Raw genomic sequence first — 21,900 nt, 5'->3', positions numbered from 1 at the left:
TATCACCGGTCCACGGGTTCCTGCCAAATGTGCAAACTAATTCACAAATTCAGAATTAATTCTGAATTGCAAGAAATCATGAGTCTAATCCGCAAGTATTCCTGATGATCGTAGTTTCAAACAACAAAGATTAGTTATAGAAAGTCCTGGTATCAGAGCCCTTTACAAAGTCATTTACCATAAGAGACACGAGTTTGAGTTTTCATCAGATGAGGATCAGACCTCTGAATCTCTACAAAATGTTGTAGAAAAATAACCCTAAGCAGTAAGCCTTATGTTTTGCCTTATAGGTTAACCGTCCGCTTAGTATGAAAAAAGAGGGTATTCAGACGCGCAAAAGAAAACCAAAGAACCCAGGACAAGGGAGCCAGGGATCACCAGCAGGGCCACTGTCTGGCGTCATCAAGACAGACGTGAAGCCCGGCATTCAACACGGTAAGTTCAGTTGCACAGATTTTTTTGACAACTTAACAGCAGGGCGCATGCCTATCATATGAAGTGCCTAGCAATGCAGCAAGAAAAACATTTCTCGCCTTCACTGTACTTTCAGAAAGAAAGTACTGTATGTCCATATTTATATACTATTCCAAGCACATATATCTGAAATTATATTATCCTGTCAAGGGATTAGAATTTTAGGAACTTGGGTAAATAATGAAAGAGGAAATTCGAGTGCTGAGTGGGCTTAAATTCTGGCTTTGAATCAGAGATGTAATGCCTTTGTTTCTTCGAAGGAACAAATTGCTAAAATTCCCTCTCTTTTGGGTTTCATTAGGAGTACCTTTTATTGGATTATCTTAAGGATGATACAAATATTTAATTACAACACAATTATTTTATCTGTCTGTAATTTGTATCAGGGATTCCAGAATTACTTTATAGAGAACGCTGAACGGAACTGTTTAAATCACGATTTTATACTAATTTTTGTCAACAAATTCAATGCTTTAGTTAAATAGTATACAATATTATATTTAAAAAGTCCACATGTGAATAAATTATACAACAAAAACGTTCTGGTATGGCTGTGGATACCAAACGTTTAAAATCAGAGACGGTTCTTAGCGAAGTTAATTAAAGGACTGAAGTACGTTTTGTATCTGTTGAATTGTTCAACTTAAAAGTACTTTCGAAAAACCTTTCTTAGAAAGCTTCCATTTGCAGTAGAGGAAGACACTTAAAGCAGCTCAGGAAACCACCTTATTTTAATTTTGACTACGTTCGCCACAGCCTATACAGATACGACTCGTAAAATAGATTCAGCGCCCTAATATGCCGCCTCAGAAGTTAGAAAGTGTCATTAAATAAACTAAGAAAAAACAAAAGATTTGTCGTAGACTATTTTAAGGTAATTTAGACAGTCGCCTCGAATAACTAAACAAACAAGTTAATTAAGAAACTGTATAAAACGAGAAGCTGAGAATAGGGAAAACTGGCGAACTCTTTTTGGGCAGAACAAGGTACCTGTCGTCAGACAGAACACTAAATAAATAATAAAATATGATTATGGCAAAGACGCCCAGAAGTAAAATCTTGCAACCGACACTGCTATGCTAACAACAAAGTGCCTGTACTTAAATTTGAAGAGCAATACACCTTTATGTTGCATTATACGATGAATCAGATTAAGTGGTTCGCTGTACAAGGACGAGTACACAAAGAAACAATCCAGGAAGTGCGTCACTAATCTTAGGTGTATTGTAAAATTGATTTTTCACGACAAGCTTAACAATGTTTCTACGTTATCACTCTGAAAGATACAATGACGTTAACGTAATGGTAATCAGCGTCTCGTGCGTATGATTTTGTCTAAGCCTTTATAAGACTGAAGCCCAAACTTGTGGCTGTATTCTTTCAGCCCTTCAGTATTATCTCATTATCGGCCACGACATTTAACACAACTACGTCAGTTTCAATGTTACAGTGAAACGTGACCTTCGAGAAGAAAATGAACTGTAACGCCACTGTGGCCATGTTTTATAACGCTCATTACTTGACGAGTTCAAAAATATATTTTTTAATAGTATACTTCCACATGTCATCAAACCGAAAAGAGAATCAGTGAATGTAGTCAAATGTCATTCAAACACGAAATCTTGCCAGAACATAAAGTACAATAGCTTGGAAGTCAGAGGAAGAGATAGAGACAAAGGTTTTTAAGAGATGATCTTAAGTCAATATCTGAACAAGGACAAGCCAGCAATTTTTAGAGCACCAGTTTCGTTCCGGCAGAGAAACAAACGTCAAGTTTTGAAGCGTGATGAACTGGAATGAAAACACTTCATAGGCTACACTTTGTCAGTTTCTGTTACAGAATAAGGTTTTAGTTTATTGACTCTGACGATACAAAAAAAAGTGTTTGTAGCTTATAACTCTCCAGAAGAAGTAGATCCAGAGGATAAGAGTGGCATATGTTATCATGTCGGGGTGCCAAAGATGAGATGGTACATATTGAAGTATAACTATCCCAAACAGGCGTAAGTTAAATTATTCCTATACCAGAGTATCAAGCATGGAATATAGGGGAAGTAAAAATAAAATTCCACACAATCTTAATCTCGGCGCTAGATGGAAGTGAGTGATCAGCTTGAAGTTCGGAACGTCTGCAAATTCAACTCTCAAAAACTCAGTGGTAACTATATGTAAAACCTACGCTTTAACAGCAAATCGTATTTGTGGGTTTCGTACGATTATCAGAATTACCATTTTCTTAAACAGCACGTGCAGATGTTTAAAACGCGTTGTACTTGTAAGTCAGATGCTGCAGCTGTGTGCGCAAATCTGAAGGCCATCCCCAAACTTGTAGAAATTTACCTTTATCTGGCTGGGGCTACACTTTCTATCCTTCTTTCAAGACTACTATGGACTGACTGGAATATTCGTAAACAAATTACTGAAAATTCAAGGCGGAAAACATCCTGTCTCTCTCTGTCTGTCTTTTAGCCCTAAGCAGAAAAAAGATGGCGTTCGGGAAATCAGCAAAGAAATACGATATTCTGTCATAAAGAGCAAGGATAAATTTATCAATTATGGCCAAGGAGCAAATATGCATCGGGGAGTGGGAGTATAACTCCACACATTCTTATCTCGGAAATATAATGAAGCAAATGTTCAGTCTCGCGTTTGGCAACCTTATCCCAGAGGCAAAAGCTCCTAGTACCCAAACGTGGAGAGAAATATAAAACCCCTGTTCTTGTCAGAAGTGATCTTACCTGAGACGGTTAAAGCTCAGGGGTTTCCAACCTAGCGAGAGCACGGTCCGCGGGGGGCAGAACTACTGGGAACAAATCCCGTGGGTAAAGACTCAAAGTGAGGCAAATTGAAGGGGGCAGAGCCTGGGAGGAAAGGACCACAACGTAAGGTGAGAGATCCCACCGGGGGCCTGAGACAGACTGACATGGACGATCCAGTAAGTTGTTCTTCGCTCAAGCTAGCGCGTGAAGAACCGAAAGAGGAGAAATTGTTTGTCACATGGGTTGGGACAGTGATGGAAATGATTGGTACTGTCCAATTTCAATGTGTCATCGTCCCAGATCGAGGCTCGATCTCATACTCTTTTCATATTCGAATTCAAATTGTGGGAGTAAGAACTATTTTAGCTATTCGTTTGAATCCCAAGATTACTAGAAGGAGAAGTGGAAAGATAAGAACACAGAGGCGAAGATAGAAGTAATGCTTACGAAGAAGAATATTTTCAATTAAAACTGCTTTGTTCTTAACTACTCAAAGCACAGTGGTGACATATCTACAACCTGCTTTAACATTAAATAGCTCTGCACTTTAACCGACATTGTATTTATGAGTTTCTTAAGACTCTCTGAATAAACAGCTTATTTGCATAAGCAGCGTTAATCAACTGATTGTAAGGGAGAAGACTTATGTTTTCCTTGAGGTAGGAATTAAAATTGTTAAATATTATATAGAGTATCTCTGTGTTTCGAGCAACAGGGATGCTTGCGATGAACTGTTCAGTCCAGTTAAGATATTTAGCGATCTGTCACAAAGAAACATGACTTAGACCACTTCAGAAGTACCAGATCAGTGAAACCGAATGTGACTAATAAAACACGTTGAGTAAAGATATCACGTAGGCATCGAATGAAGAGTTTTCTTATCTATCGCAAAGAACTCGAAGCCTACACCTGAGCAGAACTGAATAGTGGTCGTCCTCACCGTTCCGATGATCTCACAGTGTTTGCTCTACCTTGCTGATAACAGCGTCCATGTGTACAGACAGCTCATCAGCAACGCAACAGTACAGTTCAGTCACAACTTTAACACCGTCACCAATGTCAATGGGCGGCACAGAGAGTAGACCACACTAATAATTGACTTACTTCTTAGAAAATACTCAAGACTGATAGTTGCTCAGTTGGTTATGAAATAGTCTACCTCTTATGAAACCAGAATGTTTGTTACAGTGTTCACAAAAGCCCGTCACTGGCTCCATCACGGAGTCAGATAAACCCCGATCATATCCTCAGACCAAATGTATTTGATTCCTGTTACATTGCAGAGTGTTTCCATCTATGTCTAGTTTTCCGAAGTAGCATCCTTCCTTCAAGTTTCCGATAACAATTTTATACGTTTTCTTAACTGTCGCATGCAAACTATATGCCCCCCGTCCAGTTAATTGTTCTATACCTTAATAATGTTCGGTAAATAGCAGAAAATGTACAAATTGTGAAGCTCTACTTTTTTAAATTTTCTCCGTCCTCTCTTTGGCCCATACATTCTCGTCAGCACCCTGTCTTTAAACACCCTCAATAATATCTTATCTACCCTTACAGAGAGACACTACCAACTTTCGCATTCATATAAACAACAAATGAAATGATACTTCTATATTATTATTTATATTTTAGATAGGAGACCGGTAGATAAAAGTTTCTGAACTGAATGGTAGCAGATATTTCGGAATTTAATCTGCTCTTAGCTTTTTCGAGGATAATTTTGATATCTATCGTGTTTATATATATGTATGACGCGGGTTATATAATAAGTCGTATCGACACCAGCATAAATCTTTCAAAACCCTCCAGTTTTCATGATAATAACATAAATAAAACCTCCACGTTTGTAAGAAGATATAAAATATTTTTATTTTTTGTGTTTTTCTTATTCTTTTGAATGTTTCACGTGTGATGATATTTTGGTTGAAAGACAAAAGTAGGCCTAATGAACTCCGTTCATTCAAATACCATACCACATAATCCGTGTAGGTTAGAAGCGGTCTGTAACGTTTTTTAAATGCTAGCTTGTCATAAGTGAGTGACTGGTTTCTAGTGGAAAAACACAGATTGAGAGTATTTGAAAAGGAGGTGCTGAGTAGAATATTTGAACATAAGAGAGAAGAACAGAAAACTGCAAAAGCTGCATAATGAGGACCATCATAATTTGTACTTATTGCCAGATATTATTAAAGTGGCCACATCGAAGAACATGAGATAAACGGATCATGAGAAATGCAAAAAAAAAAACAAAATTTTAGTCGGAAAATCGGAAGAGAACAGAACTTTGAGAGCTAAGCTTGCACGGGAGCATAATGGACCATGCCATGAAACTTGTGGTTTCAATAAAATGCCGGGAATTTAATGAGTCAGTTATCTGGTTATTCTTGCATAGCGTATAATATTCACTTTCTTTAGAAATTAGTTATCACATCATTTCGATTCTATACCAACTATAGCTTGGCACATTTCTAACTTGAATTCGGAATGTATCTAATTCGAGTCTCGGGTGTAGCATTGGGTAACTTTGACTCTTTTGTGTATGTTAATCAGTTCTTCGATGCAAATACCGAACAGACAGGTGGATCTACAGTAAATGCTCTAAGACTGCTTCTTACTGTAACCTTCAATAGGAACCAACAAAGCTTAACACATAGCTACATTTCTTATCTCTCATTTATTGTGTACCTGATCGATCCAAATTCCAAGAACTTCTTGTTTGTTAGTTTAATAAAAGGCATGAGATACTTCAATTCAAAAGCGTTATCTTTTCCTCCATCTGTGGGCATAATACACAGTACTTACGCAATAAGAACTATCATGCCTGTAGAATATGATGGACTCCGATCTGGGCGGTAACAAACATTTCCTAACTTCGTAGACACATAGCAGATTCCCAGACTAACTCTCGTGCTATTGGACGCAATTTCGTATCATTTAAATCAAGTCATCTCCACCCGTAGCGAGAAATACTGCTGTCTGTTGACGGCAGTGGACACTGGTACCAAATTAACACCAGACGATTGCATATTAGCAAATTTTGAAGCACTAAACCATGGGTTCTCAATACGTGGCTCGCAGACGTATTTTTTTTGTGGCCTACGTATATTTGTTTTGTAACTATGTCATCCTGTAACATTAAAAATTGTTATCTGATATACGAAAATACGCTTTGTTGATATCGTCAGTACATAGAAGTTCCTCTCGCTACGGGTAATGAAGTTTGATTAATAACTTCAATAACGTAATCAGAACTAGGATGTGTCTTACTGATCCGATTCACGTGGAGGAATGCATGCTGATCGCAACAGAAACTGAACATAATATTTAAAGATCTGAAGATGGAGATCGTATGTTTCTCCGAAACACGATGGCAAATACCGACGAGTCTACACGGCGCCAAAATCCAGAAGACAGCCATCTTCAAACACTACGCAGTCTGCCTATTCCGCTGAATCTGACGTAAACGTTACAGCCTGCCTCTTAGGCTAACCCGCTTGCCGTTATGCTGGAAAAGTTGTTGCACCACGAGAATACCACGGCCCTATAGAAGCTGATGGCAATACGCGCAACGATGATTGTGGTACGACACTGCAACTGCTAAATTCAACATAACATAAATGAATACTACGCACCTAACATGCACGAATAAACAGTAGCATCGGTTCAAAAAGTGGCTGAGAAATTGAAACAGGGCCGGTTTCAAACGGTGGTCGGCCTGGAAGTGCAGAATTCTTAATGCCAGTGGCTATAAGAGGCTAGTGACCGTCTATATCATAATTTTAATGATAACAGTACAGGGAAGTCAGACCTATTAGATTTTAAACTGGTACGTTTCTTAAGATTCCGCTAAAGAAGAAACCATATATTTAATTGGCAAACGTTTCGAAATTCATGCAGTTCTATTAGCCTATTTTTTTTGTTACAGAAGAAGTAAATAATCCGGTTATTATGAATAATAACCGTCTATTATGCAAAACTTACTGATTGTAAATTACAAAAAAATCGTCATTTATTTTTCATAATTGCCAGTTAATCACTATTGCCGTAACATGATCGATCGACCATGGTACTATAACGCTGTAAACTTTCGAATAAATTCCACACTCAAACTGTAGCCGACTAAAATTAGCCTCTGCTACCAAAACAGATATTTACATTATGATAAGTTTTGTATATTATACAAGAGGAAATTATTTTTAACAAGTTAGCTTAGTTTACTGGGTGTAAGAAATCTGTATATTTCAGGAGCTGCAAAATACAAGCACTTCACTGACTCCCAATATTTTAATCATCAAAGATTTAATCTACAGGTAACTGTCATTATACACGGGGTTCAGTTACTGTGAATTTCCGTATATATCGAAGACGCTTAAACCGGGAAACGTATAACAATTGCCATTTTGATATGAAACTGGCACCAGAATTGTTTACTGTGTTTGCTATTTGCATCACATTCCCTGAGAACCTAGAGACGTTTAGACGTAAGGATAGGCTTTAAAATTTAGGCGCGGATAGGAGATGGATGCTCCTCATGACACTAAAATAAAACTGTGGATAGTGAAAGTGCGTATAACGAAAGTCACCTATGTTCCATATCTCAGTTAGCAATACTGACTTCTTCCGTTCTGAAAAAGAATCGTAAGAAGGGAACAAGTTTTTTTGCCTAAAAAGGGACCGAAAAATAAATAAAAATAGCTTATCGTAGTACAGGCTATGAAACGCTCTTATGAATTAGAAACGTAGACACTACCATAAATTTCGAAATGAAAGCTGGCGAATAAATTATGATTATGTTACGTGGTCAAAACCATAAGATTCCTCGCTGAAATTGAACACAAACCAAAGCTTAGAAACATATCAATAAATTGTATAACTAGTAATTTACTTATTTATAGATTTCAGTTTCGCTCTGCTTTTCCATGCTTGGAAAAGAAATCGTATCCTGTTGCAAAATGTATGGATAGCCCTGCAGAATCCGTTATCAGTCGGAGTGTTTGTCTGAGCCAGCTCATCCCCTCCGTGTGGAAACCGTTAGGTTTTCACGTCAATCAGCAGTGCTTATCACTGTTCAAACTTTCCCAATACATCTCATGAAATTATATAGGCCTATACTGACTTCAGATAATAAATCTGCTACTTTTACGGTTCGACGGTGGGCCTTTATGATTACGGTGACGAACAGACCGGTTCATTATTCTTGCGAGCACGTTAGAGTAGCGGTAACTTGTGGATTTGTACTCTGGAAATACGGGTTTCAAATTTCAGCTGAGTTATCCACAATCTCAATTGAGTTTCCTCTTGGAGTTCCTCGGTCTTTCCAGGCAAATTCGTAGACAGTAGCGTGAAATAGATCACGATCGTGGCAGTGCACATCGTTAGGTACTCACCATCAACGACTCTACGCTGTTTAATGATTTCTACAGTTAAAACAGCATCTTTAATGGACAATGTTTGAAAACAATACATCTTAATATTGCTTTGTGTTGACGATTTCATGAAGACAGAAACAATAAAGAATGTCATTGCACACTTTATGGGCATTGATAAGTACCATAACGGGCAGATCAATTACAATTTTTATTCTTACACAATACTTATCAAAGCCAAAACAATATGTAGTCTTGAAATCAAATACATTCCACTAAAAACAAGAACCGCTCGGGAAATGAAGACGTTGGGTTTAAACTCAAACAGCATGTAAGTCATTTCGAAGAGTGTGCGAGTAAACTCAAGATGATGCGTGTTACTTGACAATTACCTTAACAACCTTTCGAGATATTAACTTTAAGTACATTTTTCGTCTTATTCTCGAAGCAGGCTTTCTGGCATAAACAAAATATCTCGGCAGTGTAAAGCGGATCTTAAGAAACCAGGCGTATATATCAAAGTACAACATAATTTCTTCCTTCCCAGTCCTCACCGGCTCTTCTATAATAATTAACCATCCAATGTCTGCAAAACCATGGCAAAAGAAGTCTGAGACATGAAATGAAGTCACGGTGGAGCTGACGATGAGATGATGGTGTTTTGGGAAGGCAGCAGCTCCATATCCCGTTTGTGTTGACAGTGGACAAACTGGAGCTGACGCACATGTATGGCAGTGGAACTGGGAGTCCCGATGTGAAGCCCCACCAGATGTTACTCCAGCAGCAGACGCACGGGTCTCTCCTAGGCGACGATCTGGGACCTCCAGGAGACCACTACGGCAGTCTGGGACCCGCGCCCTCCCAGTCCCCACTACTCCCCTCCACGAGCCTGCTCAACAGGCACATCTCTAAGTGAGTACAGTGGACAGTGAAGCTGTGTGCACTTCTGCCTCTCTTCTGCTGCTTGTTTCTGTACACTAAGCGACTACATCACGCCCGCAGTGAATTGTTAATACAGAAGACACTGGCTGTCCTACCTGACCGTGCCACTGTACCCTGCCTAAAAGACAAGCGAAAATAAGAAATCTCCGATGGAGGTAGGAGCTGGAAATATAGTTACAGCATAGCTGGTAGGAAAAATTCAGCATTAATTGCCATGATAACATTTTGTGTATTATAAATTTACGCTGTTGGGCCTTTCTGCCAAATCACTTCCCCTCGTGTTTGGTTACGCGCAGTTTGGCCTCGTAATACACAAAGAATCGGCGGTAGACTAAGAACCTATGTCTTTATGGTCAATAGCACTGCAGCAATAACATGACCGCCCTCAACTTCTCTCGCACGCAGCTATCAGCAGACTGACCTAATTGCCCTCTGATAGGTAAGTTACTAAAAGTGGAACATGAGCAGGTTTATTGCGCGGCTAAAACTCGCCGGCCTCGACAAAATATCTGGACCGTAGTTTACCTCATTTACGATATCATACCGAAAAAACGTTGTTGTGACATGAAAACTCAATCATGAAATCTCATATTAACTGCAACAGTGTCAATCAATCAAGGCAAATATTAAAAATACAAATATGAGTTATAACACGAAAAATGTAACAACAGATAGGCCTATTTTAAATTATAGCTTTTTCGACTGGCTGTTTCGCTGACATATTATATCAAGCAACATTTGTAGAAATAACATATGATTCTTATAACATTGGGACGATTCATTAAGATTTTTACTGGTTAAGATATCCTGAGGATTTCATCGAAGCTTTTTATCTGGCGTCGAATGAAATAACCAGAAAGTCATGAATGAGGTTAAATAAGGATTTGAAAGGAAGCGGCTGTGGTCTCTTGTCAGGAAATATCTCGACATTTGCCTGGAGAGAGTTGGGGGAACCATGGGGGAACCATAAGACATATCAATCAGGATAATCGATACCCAGCCGATATACACTGGGTAGACTTATCTGCCCACAGATGGTTAGCATACGAAAATTGTGAATTTGCAAAGAGAATATAACTGATTTAAACTGGGTCAAAGCTTTGTAGACCTATAACGCCAACTATGTGAACAACAGACAATTTATCTACAATAAAGAAAAGTCATGATCAATAAGACATGCGACATCTGAAAAATTCTTATAATCTATTTGACGTGTTATTCAGTGTTCTCTCTCCGTTAAGAATTTTAGGATCTGCGTATTTAATAGTAAGACAGTTGCAAATACTTCAGCTCACGATGTACGGTAAAGCACTGAATTGGCTGGAACCCTATGATGGCAGTTTTACGTGTGTTCTGATAAAGCGTTGAATGAGGCAGAGCAGTGATACGCAAATCGTGCCTCAAGTTCTGCGGGGTTTGCTAGGGGTCTGTGGAAAAATGTATGAAATTCAGAGTACCACTTTTAATGTTAATGTGAAAATCGGAGATTTCACCCTATCCGAAAGTGAACAATTTACGCTGGATTTCAGGCCAAAGGGCACAAATAGAGGAAACTTCTGATTTTTTACAATGAATCTCCAGTGTCACTTCATACCTGATCCTTTTACTCACAACGCCGTCTAACAGCTAAGCTTACTACTTATGTGGTCTGTGTGTTCCAGTGTACCACCGCTAGAGCCAATCCCCACGAGGCAGTCAGTTGACGTCTTGACAAGTGTCATCACTTCCACAGCGATCGTGAACAGTGAACAGCGAAACGACTGATCCAGTTACCCGAAAACAATCCTCTGTCTGGCCACGATCATAAAGCTTACATGCATTTGCCGACCAACGTTATCCAGTGAAAGTTGTCTAGAAATGGACAACGTATTTATCTCGCCCCTCCTGCAGAGACGAATATAGTTTTCTGCGTTACAAACTCGGTACTAAGAAGAATAACAGACAGAAAGTGTAATCAAAAGCTCGAATATTGGCTTTTATAATTTATCTGATCTCAGAAGATGATTTGGGAAAGTCTCGCTGATTTGTGGACAGGATAGGTCTCTACACGTGTTGACTTTCAGCAATGGATTCAGTAATAAGGAACATGACTTAAATGAAATCGAAATGTACTGATACAACTCAACCGGTTACTTATCCAAAGTTAAGACATTCGCTGATCAGCCACTAATTGCCAGTTTAAACCGGTAGGCCTATGAGGCGTGCCTACATTAACACAAGTGACTGCGATTCGAAAATAATTACGCTTAAGCCAAATGCGTATTAAAACCCATAAATATTCCTCAAAGTTTGCTCTAAGCTTTGTCAGGATTTTGTAGAAATTGTGCGACGTCTCTCAGGGAAGAAACGAAATATACTTCTGGATCCGTTACGATGATGTAAATCCCTGTTTACAATTGGAAATCTCGCTCTCTTGAGAGACATTTGTCGTCTTTGGCAGTGGATGTGTTAGTATATTATATATCTCTCTCAGAGAGAAACAGGACATTTCAGAGATTCGATACGAAATGTGGATGACAGGTGGAGTATGACAAGAAGGCATTATACGGTGTGATAGCCAAGTTCTGAGGGCGTCAAGAAGTACATTCCAGCTGTTGGGAAATCTACGTTTTTGGAGTTTGTCTCAGCTAACTACTACAGAGAATTCGCTTCTGAATACAATTTACTACCAACAACTAATCTGGCATACAAGCCCTTGGTCTAAGCCTCTTTCTCTGCCGATGACGTCAGCATGCGTTCACTCTTCATCGTCAAGTGTAGTTCTGTATTTTTCTAAAATTAAGCTACAAGAGTTTAATTTATGATTATGCATATATTTTATCGACATTTCAAAAAATATTATATGTGAGTACAATAATGTTAGTACGGTTTGTCATGACAAAACTACACGCAATAGTTAATTTTATTCATGTCCTTTAAATGTACATTTAAACAATTTTTATTTCTATAATGAAGTATCTTTATCATGCAGTAGATACAGACTAGCGTAGAGTATTAATCGTATACAGTAGATTCCGGTTAATTGGGCCATCGGTTAATCGGGGCAGTTGTTTATTTGGGACAGATCTTAAAGAACAAACCTTTTATAACGTCGCATACAGCCGCTTAATTGGGCCAAAGTGTTCTAGTCCCGATGTGTCCCAATTAACCGGAATTCACTGAACATAAAAATTGTATCCCTACTGGTTAAATTAATTCTGTTAACGAGTAATCTAGTCATCGTTGCCAAATCCATGTAAAAACAGGAAATAAATTACAAGTAATAGCAATAACATTTCGTACAATTATTATAAGAAACATAATATTAAGGCTTAATCGAATTCAGGATGGAAACTATTCGACATGACCATACGTACGTAAAATTTTAAATATGAAGAGGTCAGAGGGTCTATTAGATAGAAAAATAAAAAGATTCTTTAACGAAAATGCCTTTATCTTTGGTTTGTACGGCGTTTAGTGGGCAGCTGTTCAATTTCACCATCAGAACTGCCGATGAAGATGAGAATCTATGTGATGAACGAATATAGAATAATATCCCTGTTCGCACTTGGGTGGAGCCAGGGGTGGAGTCGACGTGAGATGGGGTGGAGTCTTGATATCCTGTGCTATTGTTCGACACCGGCTATCCTTCAGATAAAACCCGCCTTCTCTTCCATTCCGTCGTCTGACTCATCACATCTTCCTACGTGCCACAGCGTATGACAACTGGCTTTGACCATTGTCAGCATCCAGTTTTGTTGGATTTCGCCTGACGGAGCGAGTTACCACAGCAGAAGAAACAGGACTGTGTTCAAGAGCAGCGAGGGTCAGGGACCTGATGTCATTTTTGAGCGAACTTCAGTCGTGTAGAACTACAGAACGTACCGGAAAATTATCTATAAATGCTTCTTCTAACATCATATTAGCTAAAACCATGATGATCGTCTTCTGAGACGTTACGTCGTGTAGTCTGATAGAAATTGATGGACGTCTGAGAGTTGCTAACTGCCTCCATCATCGGGACATTACGACATCTCTCTGATGACGAAGGCAGTAAATACATCTGAAACGTTTGGTCAATATTAGTCAGACTACACGGCGCAACGTCCCAGAAAACAGTAATTTTCGTATTTGACGCCGTGAAAACCTGAAATCTCGTTCAGCATATCATGATTTAGACCATGGAGAAATAAATATATATTATTCAATAAAATATAATCCTAGAATCTTTTAAATTAATATCACAATTTCTACAACTCCAAAAATAATTATTACAGCGTGTCACTGCTTCTATTACCCGCTTTTTAATTCGATATTACGAAAAACAATACGCAGGCATAATTCCGGGAAACTCAAACTATCGAGGCCTACAATTTTTAGCAACTGTCGAGTGCTTAACTCAATTTACGCCCACAATTCTTGTAAACGCATTTATACCATTTTAAATTTCTAGATCGTACCAGAGAATACGCGAAGCTCGAGTTCTATGTTTAAGAGAATATCTGGGGCCACGTTAAACAGCAGGAGAATGGTAAAAATTGCCTCATTATCATAATTAATTCGTCTATGAAATCACGGACGATAAAAAGATATAGCACACATCTGCGGTTAAGAAACGAGTAGGCTACGACATTTCAGTCAGAAAGCCCGAAGGAAATAGTTCACATGGAAGACAGCGAAATGATCACTAAAGCGAATTTTTGAGCGAACAGGATGTGAGAGTTTAAACTGGATTCTTCTCTCTCAGATTATTGTTTGGTGACTTGCTTTTGTGAAAACGGTAATGGAACTATGATCCACAAAAATCAGAGAACATGCTGACTAACTGTGCGACTATGAGCTTCTCATGAACGATTCTACTCTGTGACTTTAGTTTATCTTAAACGTCTTTAAGTTCTTCCACTTAAACCTTGGGTCTCCTTCCTTGAAGACATGTCATTTCAAAATCTTTACTGTTAGACTGGCATTTCCCATATGAACTTTATGTGGTCATTTTCAGTATAGACGTACGAGTATGTGTTTTTGCTGGATAACAATAACTGCCCCCCTCCCACTTCACAACCGCTGTTGTTAGATAGAACATATGGTTATATAAAGGTGAGTAAAGTGATGGGTTCTCTGTGCGCTCGTTTTCGTCATCCACGGCGATGGAATAAAGTAACTTCTACCGGGGAAACGCAGTTAAGTGCTAAAGCAATTCCTCCAGCACTGTCACGGGAATAATAATAGTAAGAAAGGTATAGGATAACGAGTCTCAACTTAGAAACCATCTTCATCATAGACCCGACACTTCACTGGTCTCGGAATGCAGAAAGTTTAATTTAGTATCTTTTATTCCTTCTGACTCAAATTGTCTTTTCGCTGGCCTGACCTTTGCTGCATGGGTTTCATAAGGCCACGAGAAAATAGTGTATTTCTCCCAAGTTTACATCAACTCTTTCTTTATTTTCGAAAGTATCACTTACTGTTCTGCAGCGTAAGAAAATTCTTTTCTGTTCTTTATATAATAAAATTAGGAATATGATGGTTACGCCTTAATAAAACCAAACGAAGTAGCAAACAGCTACAGGTGCAACGCGTACTTCTGCCATCTGCTGACAAGGATAAGTACCTTACGCCTGTGTCGGTGGCTCAGAAGGCCATTGTTCCGACTTTCTTGTTCAGCCACAAAGGAATCACTTATTTTCCGATTTATTTAATCCTTTTCATGACCATGTATATTTGATGTACACAACATTTCTAAATTTGGCTCTGTGTCAGTCTTAAACATTCTGACAAACATTTTACTTTATAATAGCGTCGTGAAGTTTAAAATATTTGCATATAGGATCTGTACATTTACAGGAAATTATAGTTTGGCGTTGGATACTGATCGATGTACGGAAATATAAGAATCAAAATTAAAATTATTTTATTACTCTTTTACAAATTATAGTTGTATAAAGAGATTTGGCACAAAAGACACCAAAATTCCTGATAGTTCCGTTGTTAATTTGTGTAGCAATAAGATCCAGTCATTGCCAACTGATTTTTAAAAGCTTGCCGGAAAAGTTAAACGTTAACGATTAAAACAACTTCAAAATTATAAAAACGCTGTGTTGTAAGTTTAGGTTTATGATTGCCAAATAAACGAAACCATTACTTTGACGAACCACTCCGATACAGATCAGGGTTGCTTGCTTTTTCAGTCACAAATTCTGAACTTCAACATAAGCCATTACCTCCACAGCGCCAATACTAAGTAATAAGACATTAAAATATATTCCTAGATGCACACCGGTCCGTAGGGAGAAGCCAACCAGCCAGACAAGCGCTGGAGAACAGTGTTAACTGCTATGAGTTATTGATCTGTAGATGTGGTCTTTATGGTGAAGGCTGGGAGGACTTCAATTGTTCTGGAGCAAGACATGCACGAATTCCAACGCTGATCCATTAAGATTGTTAACCCTCGTGTTCGCGCCGTGTACTTTCTACACTGTAAAACTTGCGTTCTCTTATTTATAACCTTAATCCTTAAAAGATCAATAGTAACTACATGTCCCACCTGCTTCAGTAAACTCTTTATACTGTATTCATGGGTTCTGTATGATTCTCACAATAAACAGCTATCATTTTATTAAACATCATTAACCAGATAATCTTTGTAATGTGAAATATTGTGTTCCCTTCGCGGTACGGACTGACGAACCTGAGCCTGTGTTTAAAAATTATTGTTACTAATCCCTATGCTGAACCGGTAAATTCTGTTCACACTCCCAAACCCTCTTCCTTCTAGATCAATTTTAATATTATTTTCCCACCTATGTATAAATCTCCATTCAGGCTTTCGACTAAGGTTCTGAACTCATTTCTCCTTCATCGTGCTCCCAAATAATTAATTTATTTGCTCAACCTTTTAATAATTAAGCCTATTTGGCGAAACGTACAAATCACGAAGCTGATTATAAAATGTTCTCAATTCTTTTACTGTCCTTTTAGTAGGCTGCAGATATTCGCCTCAGTACCCTGTACTCAAGCACTTTCAATGGGAAGTCAGTACAATGACAACATATCGCCCTGAAGATCGCATGGTTGACCACCAAAACGTAATGTATATTAAATACACCACAACGTGTGGTGTAAAACAATTTGGTATTAAAAATCAAAACATTACGACCCAGTACTTTAACGGAGCAGTCGGTAACAGTACAACAGCGTAGCTAACACCGTATGCAGCCCATCTCTTCACCCATCACACTAACTAGTATTTCATTAATATACGCCAATGCCATTGGGTTTGTAGTGATAGGTTTACTGCCTCCAATCCAATTAGAGCTGAGAGAATTCTGAAGCTTATATATATAGAAAATAAAACCACGTCTATCAGCCTTAAAGTATGTAAAATTTCTACACGTTCAATCCGCAGAAGATGAGAATACCGAGATCCTGGCCTGCAATCGTAGTAAAATGAGATAGGAAAATTGCATTACGAGAAGAATAAAATTATAAGATACAATGACAACTGTGGGACACAATTCATAGTCATAAGGAAATTAAAATCCTCAAATAAAACGTAATCTGTATGCCCAGTCGATACATCTAGTCCGTCTCTCCAGGCAAGGACAGCGACAGAATCCAGCATCCGAAACGTCGTTTCAATTAATATTTGGATGTAGGATAACGTCCACAAGTTTACACCATCGCTCAAACTTTAATCAAATGTAGTAATCCACATAAATAATGCGTAAGTGAACTGATAGGTATGCATGTGTACAGAAACCGCCACTTAGTTACGGAACTGGTGTCTCCGATCTGAACGCCGTTGCTTTCTGCCTTGTAATCAAGCAATGCGACGATCAAGTTAACACAACAACCGGCCAAATGTCCCTGAGGTTAAAATATGTCAGCTATCAACTATTCTTACTAAAGTTTTTCGTGGTATTGCACATACCCTACAAACGAAGTAAGACCCAACTTCTAGTAAGCCATAACCGCCATTTCCCAATCACATCCAACACTAAAAAATATATGTAGTTGATGGAAAATTGTTAAACAATCTAAGAATTAACTGATCAAAATAAGACTTTTGACAAGGAAAAAAAGAAGAAGGAAGAAATGTTTGTACACATTCCTACGTAATAATTGGAAAGTAGAACCATGATAGTTTTAAAACTCCGTTCTTCATTAAGAAAAGAGCATTTATTCTCTCGTACAAATTATAATCCATTCTTAATGCTGATTTGGTTTCTTTGATATTTTGCTACCCTTTTAACATAACTGTACCTTAATTGTGAATGTATGTTATCAAAGAACGTACCTGCCTTGCATGTTTGTTTAAAAGCATTTTCTCTGCAGTCCATGATACAGTGGCTGTAGTAAGACTTATATATATATTTAACCCATGTTACACGCATATGGAAATGAAGAATGGGGAATGTTTCTAATCTGAGTCAATATTTTGTTGTCTAGGAACCAACGAATCTACGTGGGGATTTATGAAACTACCGGAAATCTTTCTTCAGTGAGTTTCTGTCGCTTGAATCTGATATCGTAAGCCTATATCAGAACCTGTCATTTACTGCAATATGAGAACTAATTTTGTTGTATGTGAAACTTTATCTGTCATTCTAACATAAAAACAAAATTTTAGTCGAAATTTCTTGACCGTCTGAGCGACTACTAGCTTCTGAACAGGTACGTACTCCATGAAATTAGGAGCCCTAGCGCTGGGCCATTCTATCGAAGGGGTTTTATAATTACGAAGCGAAACATCAAAGAACTGCGTGAGAGGTGATAAAATCCTTGATTCTATTGTATTCGCGATCGAACACAATGTAGCCACCGCAATTTGAACTCATTCATCGCACGACAATTGTATTTTCTCCTGTAAAATTTCCCACCTGTCCCTTTTATGTTAATACGAAAACACTTATCAAATACTTTATACATCAATCGAGGTAGAGCTGATAAAATAGATCTCAGAGCATCTTTCAAACTCAAGAAGGCTGTATCGCAAACAATTTCATGTTGAGGAGAAGGACAATTCCCCAGTCACCGTAACTTCAGTGTCTGTACAAACATAATCGTACCGTATCTGGAGACATAGGAGATAAAATATGGGCTACTTTTATTCTAAACAATAATGACTCAACATTCAGAGACAATTTTATTAAAATAATTTTTCTGATCGCTTGGTACGGCGGTCGTAGAGTCTAAAATAACGATTATGGCAGGATACAAGCTCAGAAGTTAAATTTAAGGTGTAAATTTTACGAAGTTTGAGAGCACTTGTACTTGCAAACGTGTTCCATCTCTTCTCGGGCTTGGTGTGCATCTAACTAACTGAAGACAGGAATTTAGCCTACAGGCTAGTTACAATATAAGATTATACTAAACTCATACTCATGCCAAAATCAGCAAGGCCGTTTATAATTGATGCAAAGAAGTCAGACGTGTTTAACAGACACAGACCTAATAAAAGACGGTATCACCAAGAAACAATAAGCGCAGCCTGGCAGCACGTTTAAACTCGAGGACCACTAGACGGATTTTGATTAAATTTGGAGGTTAACCCAAATTCGTACATTTTAATTTCACATAATAGGCAATATTAATATGGCGGTCACACGAACTTTTTAGGTGGTAGCGACACTAATAACGTTTAATAAAGTGTTGGAAATATTTGTATCCGTCACAAAGTAACATTACCGCAAAATAAATGCTGGTCTCTTCACTGCCAAATTTCCATTTATAATTTAATTCTGCCAGAAGAGCTCGTTGTTTACGTAAGTTAGTGGCTGAAATTCTAGACGTGGTGTGCAGATTCAAACCCAAAATATCCGTCCCAGTCACAGCTCTTAACATTGGCAATACAATTACATGAGGGAAGTGTTAATTATCGAGTTTTGGCTTCTGACTCAATTGAGCAGCCTTTCTTGATATAAAAGTCACTCGATTGGTCAAGAAATATAATGTCTTCAGAGACCCAAAACGTTCATGACAGTGTTCACAAGAATTTTCCACAGGCTCCTGTCTTGAGCCACGTGAATCCAGTTTGCAACCATCTTAATATTACACACCCACCTACGCCTAATCCCCAAAGTTGTGTTTTCTCCTTCATATCTTCCAACTAAAATGTATGCATTTCTCATCTCTCCCACACGTACTATATTCCCAACCAATCTCATTCTTATTTATTTATTTATTTTATCACTCTAAGGATGTTTGAAAGGTACAGATTATAAAGCTTGTCATAACGTAATTTTCTCCATTTAACTGTTTTTTTGTTTGTTATGTCTATTGCGTGTAACGAACAAACTCTTGGTGCAGACGCCATCAAAGGGTGAGTGTCGCGCAGAACATTTTAGCGTTACAATCATAACAGACCTAGAGTGAATGCTTTCTTCGTGGCTTACACCTTTTACCTAGCACAGAAAATAAAGGGTACACCTTTAACCACAACACTCTGATTAAGCCTGGCGACAGCCATGGACTTCTTTCACAAGTCTGGATAAAAAAAAAACTTTCAAAAGTCCTGACATGGAATTCTTTTCAAAGAAGTTTTAAAGTGGACTGCACATCAGTATAAAATAAATCTTTCTTGCGTGTGGTCGAAAGTGATGTCCAATGTACTACTCAGTGAAATACGAAGCTGGAGTGAGGTTGCAAGAAGTCTATTTCCAAAATTTTTAACTTAACTTTAGAGTTGTAGCGAGTATGTCTCCTATTTCTTTTAGGGAAAAATTAAGGCTCTTGCTAAACATCGTTTACTGCCATCAGAATTTAAAACGCCTTGCCTTCGTGCTACCTAGGCCTATACACAGCTTGAGAGAAGAACAATTTGCACAGAACGTTGAAGGCATTTACTTGTGGTAGAAAAGTTCAACTCTGAATGCTCCTGAATATAATTTTTGCTAGTAATTAAACGCGGAGTCTACTTATGGAGCATAATGGATAAGACGTATTCGCGTTATCTTAACACGGTTAATTTCCTACCTGCAATGAATACAAATGGTAATTACGGAGGAAAAAAATATACGGATTGTGTATTAAAATACACTCTTCTCTGAATATAAAGAAGACGTAGCCGAAACAAAGGGAGCTGTAAAAACAATAACTAAAGTAAGCGAAAGATTAATAAAAAATATTCATCGTATTCTTCTGGGTGTGATACCTGTGAGCTTGTGTTTGTCTGTGGTTTATTTAACGAAGCTGCAATTAGCTCAGACTAAGTCCCATCGTTTTATATGATTACTAATGAATGATAAATTGGAAACGATGTGGAAGGAAGCGGTCGTGGCTTAATTATGGAAGCCCTAGTACCCGGTATCGGAGTCGATGTTTGAACCGGAGACGTCGAGATATGAAACAGAAGTGCTAACAACTAGACCGCGATGTACGGTCGTGTGGTACTGCAGATGGCTACTAACGTTTCAGAGGGAACGTGTATTCAGGGTAAAGATGTAGACGATGCTATCCTCCAAAAATAAGTTATCCACCTAAAGAACCACACGGCTTCACAACCTACAGGACACCGATCGACATCTTCACCGACGTGAGAACCTCAAATTAAAAAAGAAACACTTGATGATGAAGTACATTGGAACAGGAAGTACAAAATTTCTGAATAACAGCTGGAGGTTAGTGAACATATAATGTTATTTATGAAGGGATATTACAAGTTGTGTTAATGATAAAAAAGGTTTGTTGTTGTTGTTGTTATTGCTATTATTATTATTACTGTTTCGTTATTTTTTAAACGAACCCTAAATTATAATAACAAAAATTTGTCTGAATATTTCTGGATGGACAACGTCTTCACGAACAGACATTCTTGATTGAACTACCCTTGCCGACACACTAATGGCCAGTCGCTTTTGAACCCCCTCCCCTTTCTTCATCTTCATACCAAATTTACGAGTTACATTATTCAAACACCCATCTCTGTCCTGAGCCCAATTTGTCACCTCATCCTCCAAGCACCTGCCCCCACATGAGGACAGCAGACAGCAGACGTCTGGTCTGGCACTCCCACACCCCTGTCGGCTTTCTACTCTGCTGGACAGGCACTAGAACAAGAGCGACTTAGCTCCATTCTGGTTCCTCTTAGCGCCGAATGTGGGGACTAGGCAAACAACATGACGAAACCTGAATACATGACTGAAAATTTTAACTTAATTTTTGCAAGCCGTTGTTACGAATTTCTGGCGATTATAGTGGCCAGTCTAAGGCGAGCACCTTCTTACACCGCCAGAACACCAGTTCCACGGGCTTAAATCTAAATCTTTCGGAGCTCTCTGTCTTGTCTTCTGCTGTGTAGCCAGAGGATTTATGACGGTTCGATACAAAGTTCAAAATATCCTGATGTGTGTCTGAAAGATTCAAGAAGAACTGTGAGTAAA

The 21,900-nt window shown here is 38.4% G+C and overlaps 1 protein-coding gene and 1 long non-coding RNA gene across 8 annotated transcripts in view; one reads left to right on the top strand and one right to left on the bottom strand.

Annotated features, from left to right (window-relative positions):
• LOC110831995 (uncharacterized) overlaps window positions 1-12,813 on the top strand; it is a 36,990-nt gene extending 24,177 nt beyond the window's left edge. For 3 of the 4 annotated variants that reach the window (XM_087355449.1, XM_087355448.1, XM_087355447.1), the window contains 3 exons: window positions 291-435; window positions 9,301-9,511; window positions 11,203-12,813. In XM_087355449.1, the coding sequence (XP_087211575.1) occupies window positions 291-435; window positions 9,301-9,511; window positions 11,203-11,305 (459 nt within the window). In that variant the 3' untranslated portion in view covers window positions 11,306-12,813. The remainder of the gene's footprint in view (window positions 1-290; window positions 436-9,300; window positions 9,512-11,202) is intronic. The other variant, XM_087355450.1, reaches the window with a different exon arrangement.
• The window catches only part of LOC147872805 (uncharacterized), a 159,533-nt gene that overhangs the window by 81,738 nt on the left and 55,895 nt on the right, over window positions 1-21,900 (bottom strand). The gene's annotated exons all lie outside the window — the stretch shown is intronic.

Source organism: Zootermopsis nevadensis, unplaced genomic scaffold (genome assembly GCF_977971745.1).
Source record: "Zootermopsis nevadensis isolate Lab colony 2312 unplaced genomic scaffold, Znev_1.0 Znev_ptg000024l, whole genome shotgun sequence".
In the NCBI taxonomy this organism is placed as follows: Eukaryota; Metazoa; Arthropoda; class Insecta; order Blattodea; family Termopsidae; genus Zootermopsis; species Zootermopsis nevadensis.
Note: the sequence above shows the minus strand (reverse complement) of the source record. Positions and strands in the feature narration are given on the sequence as shown.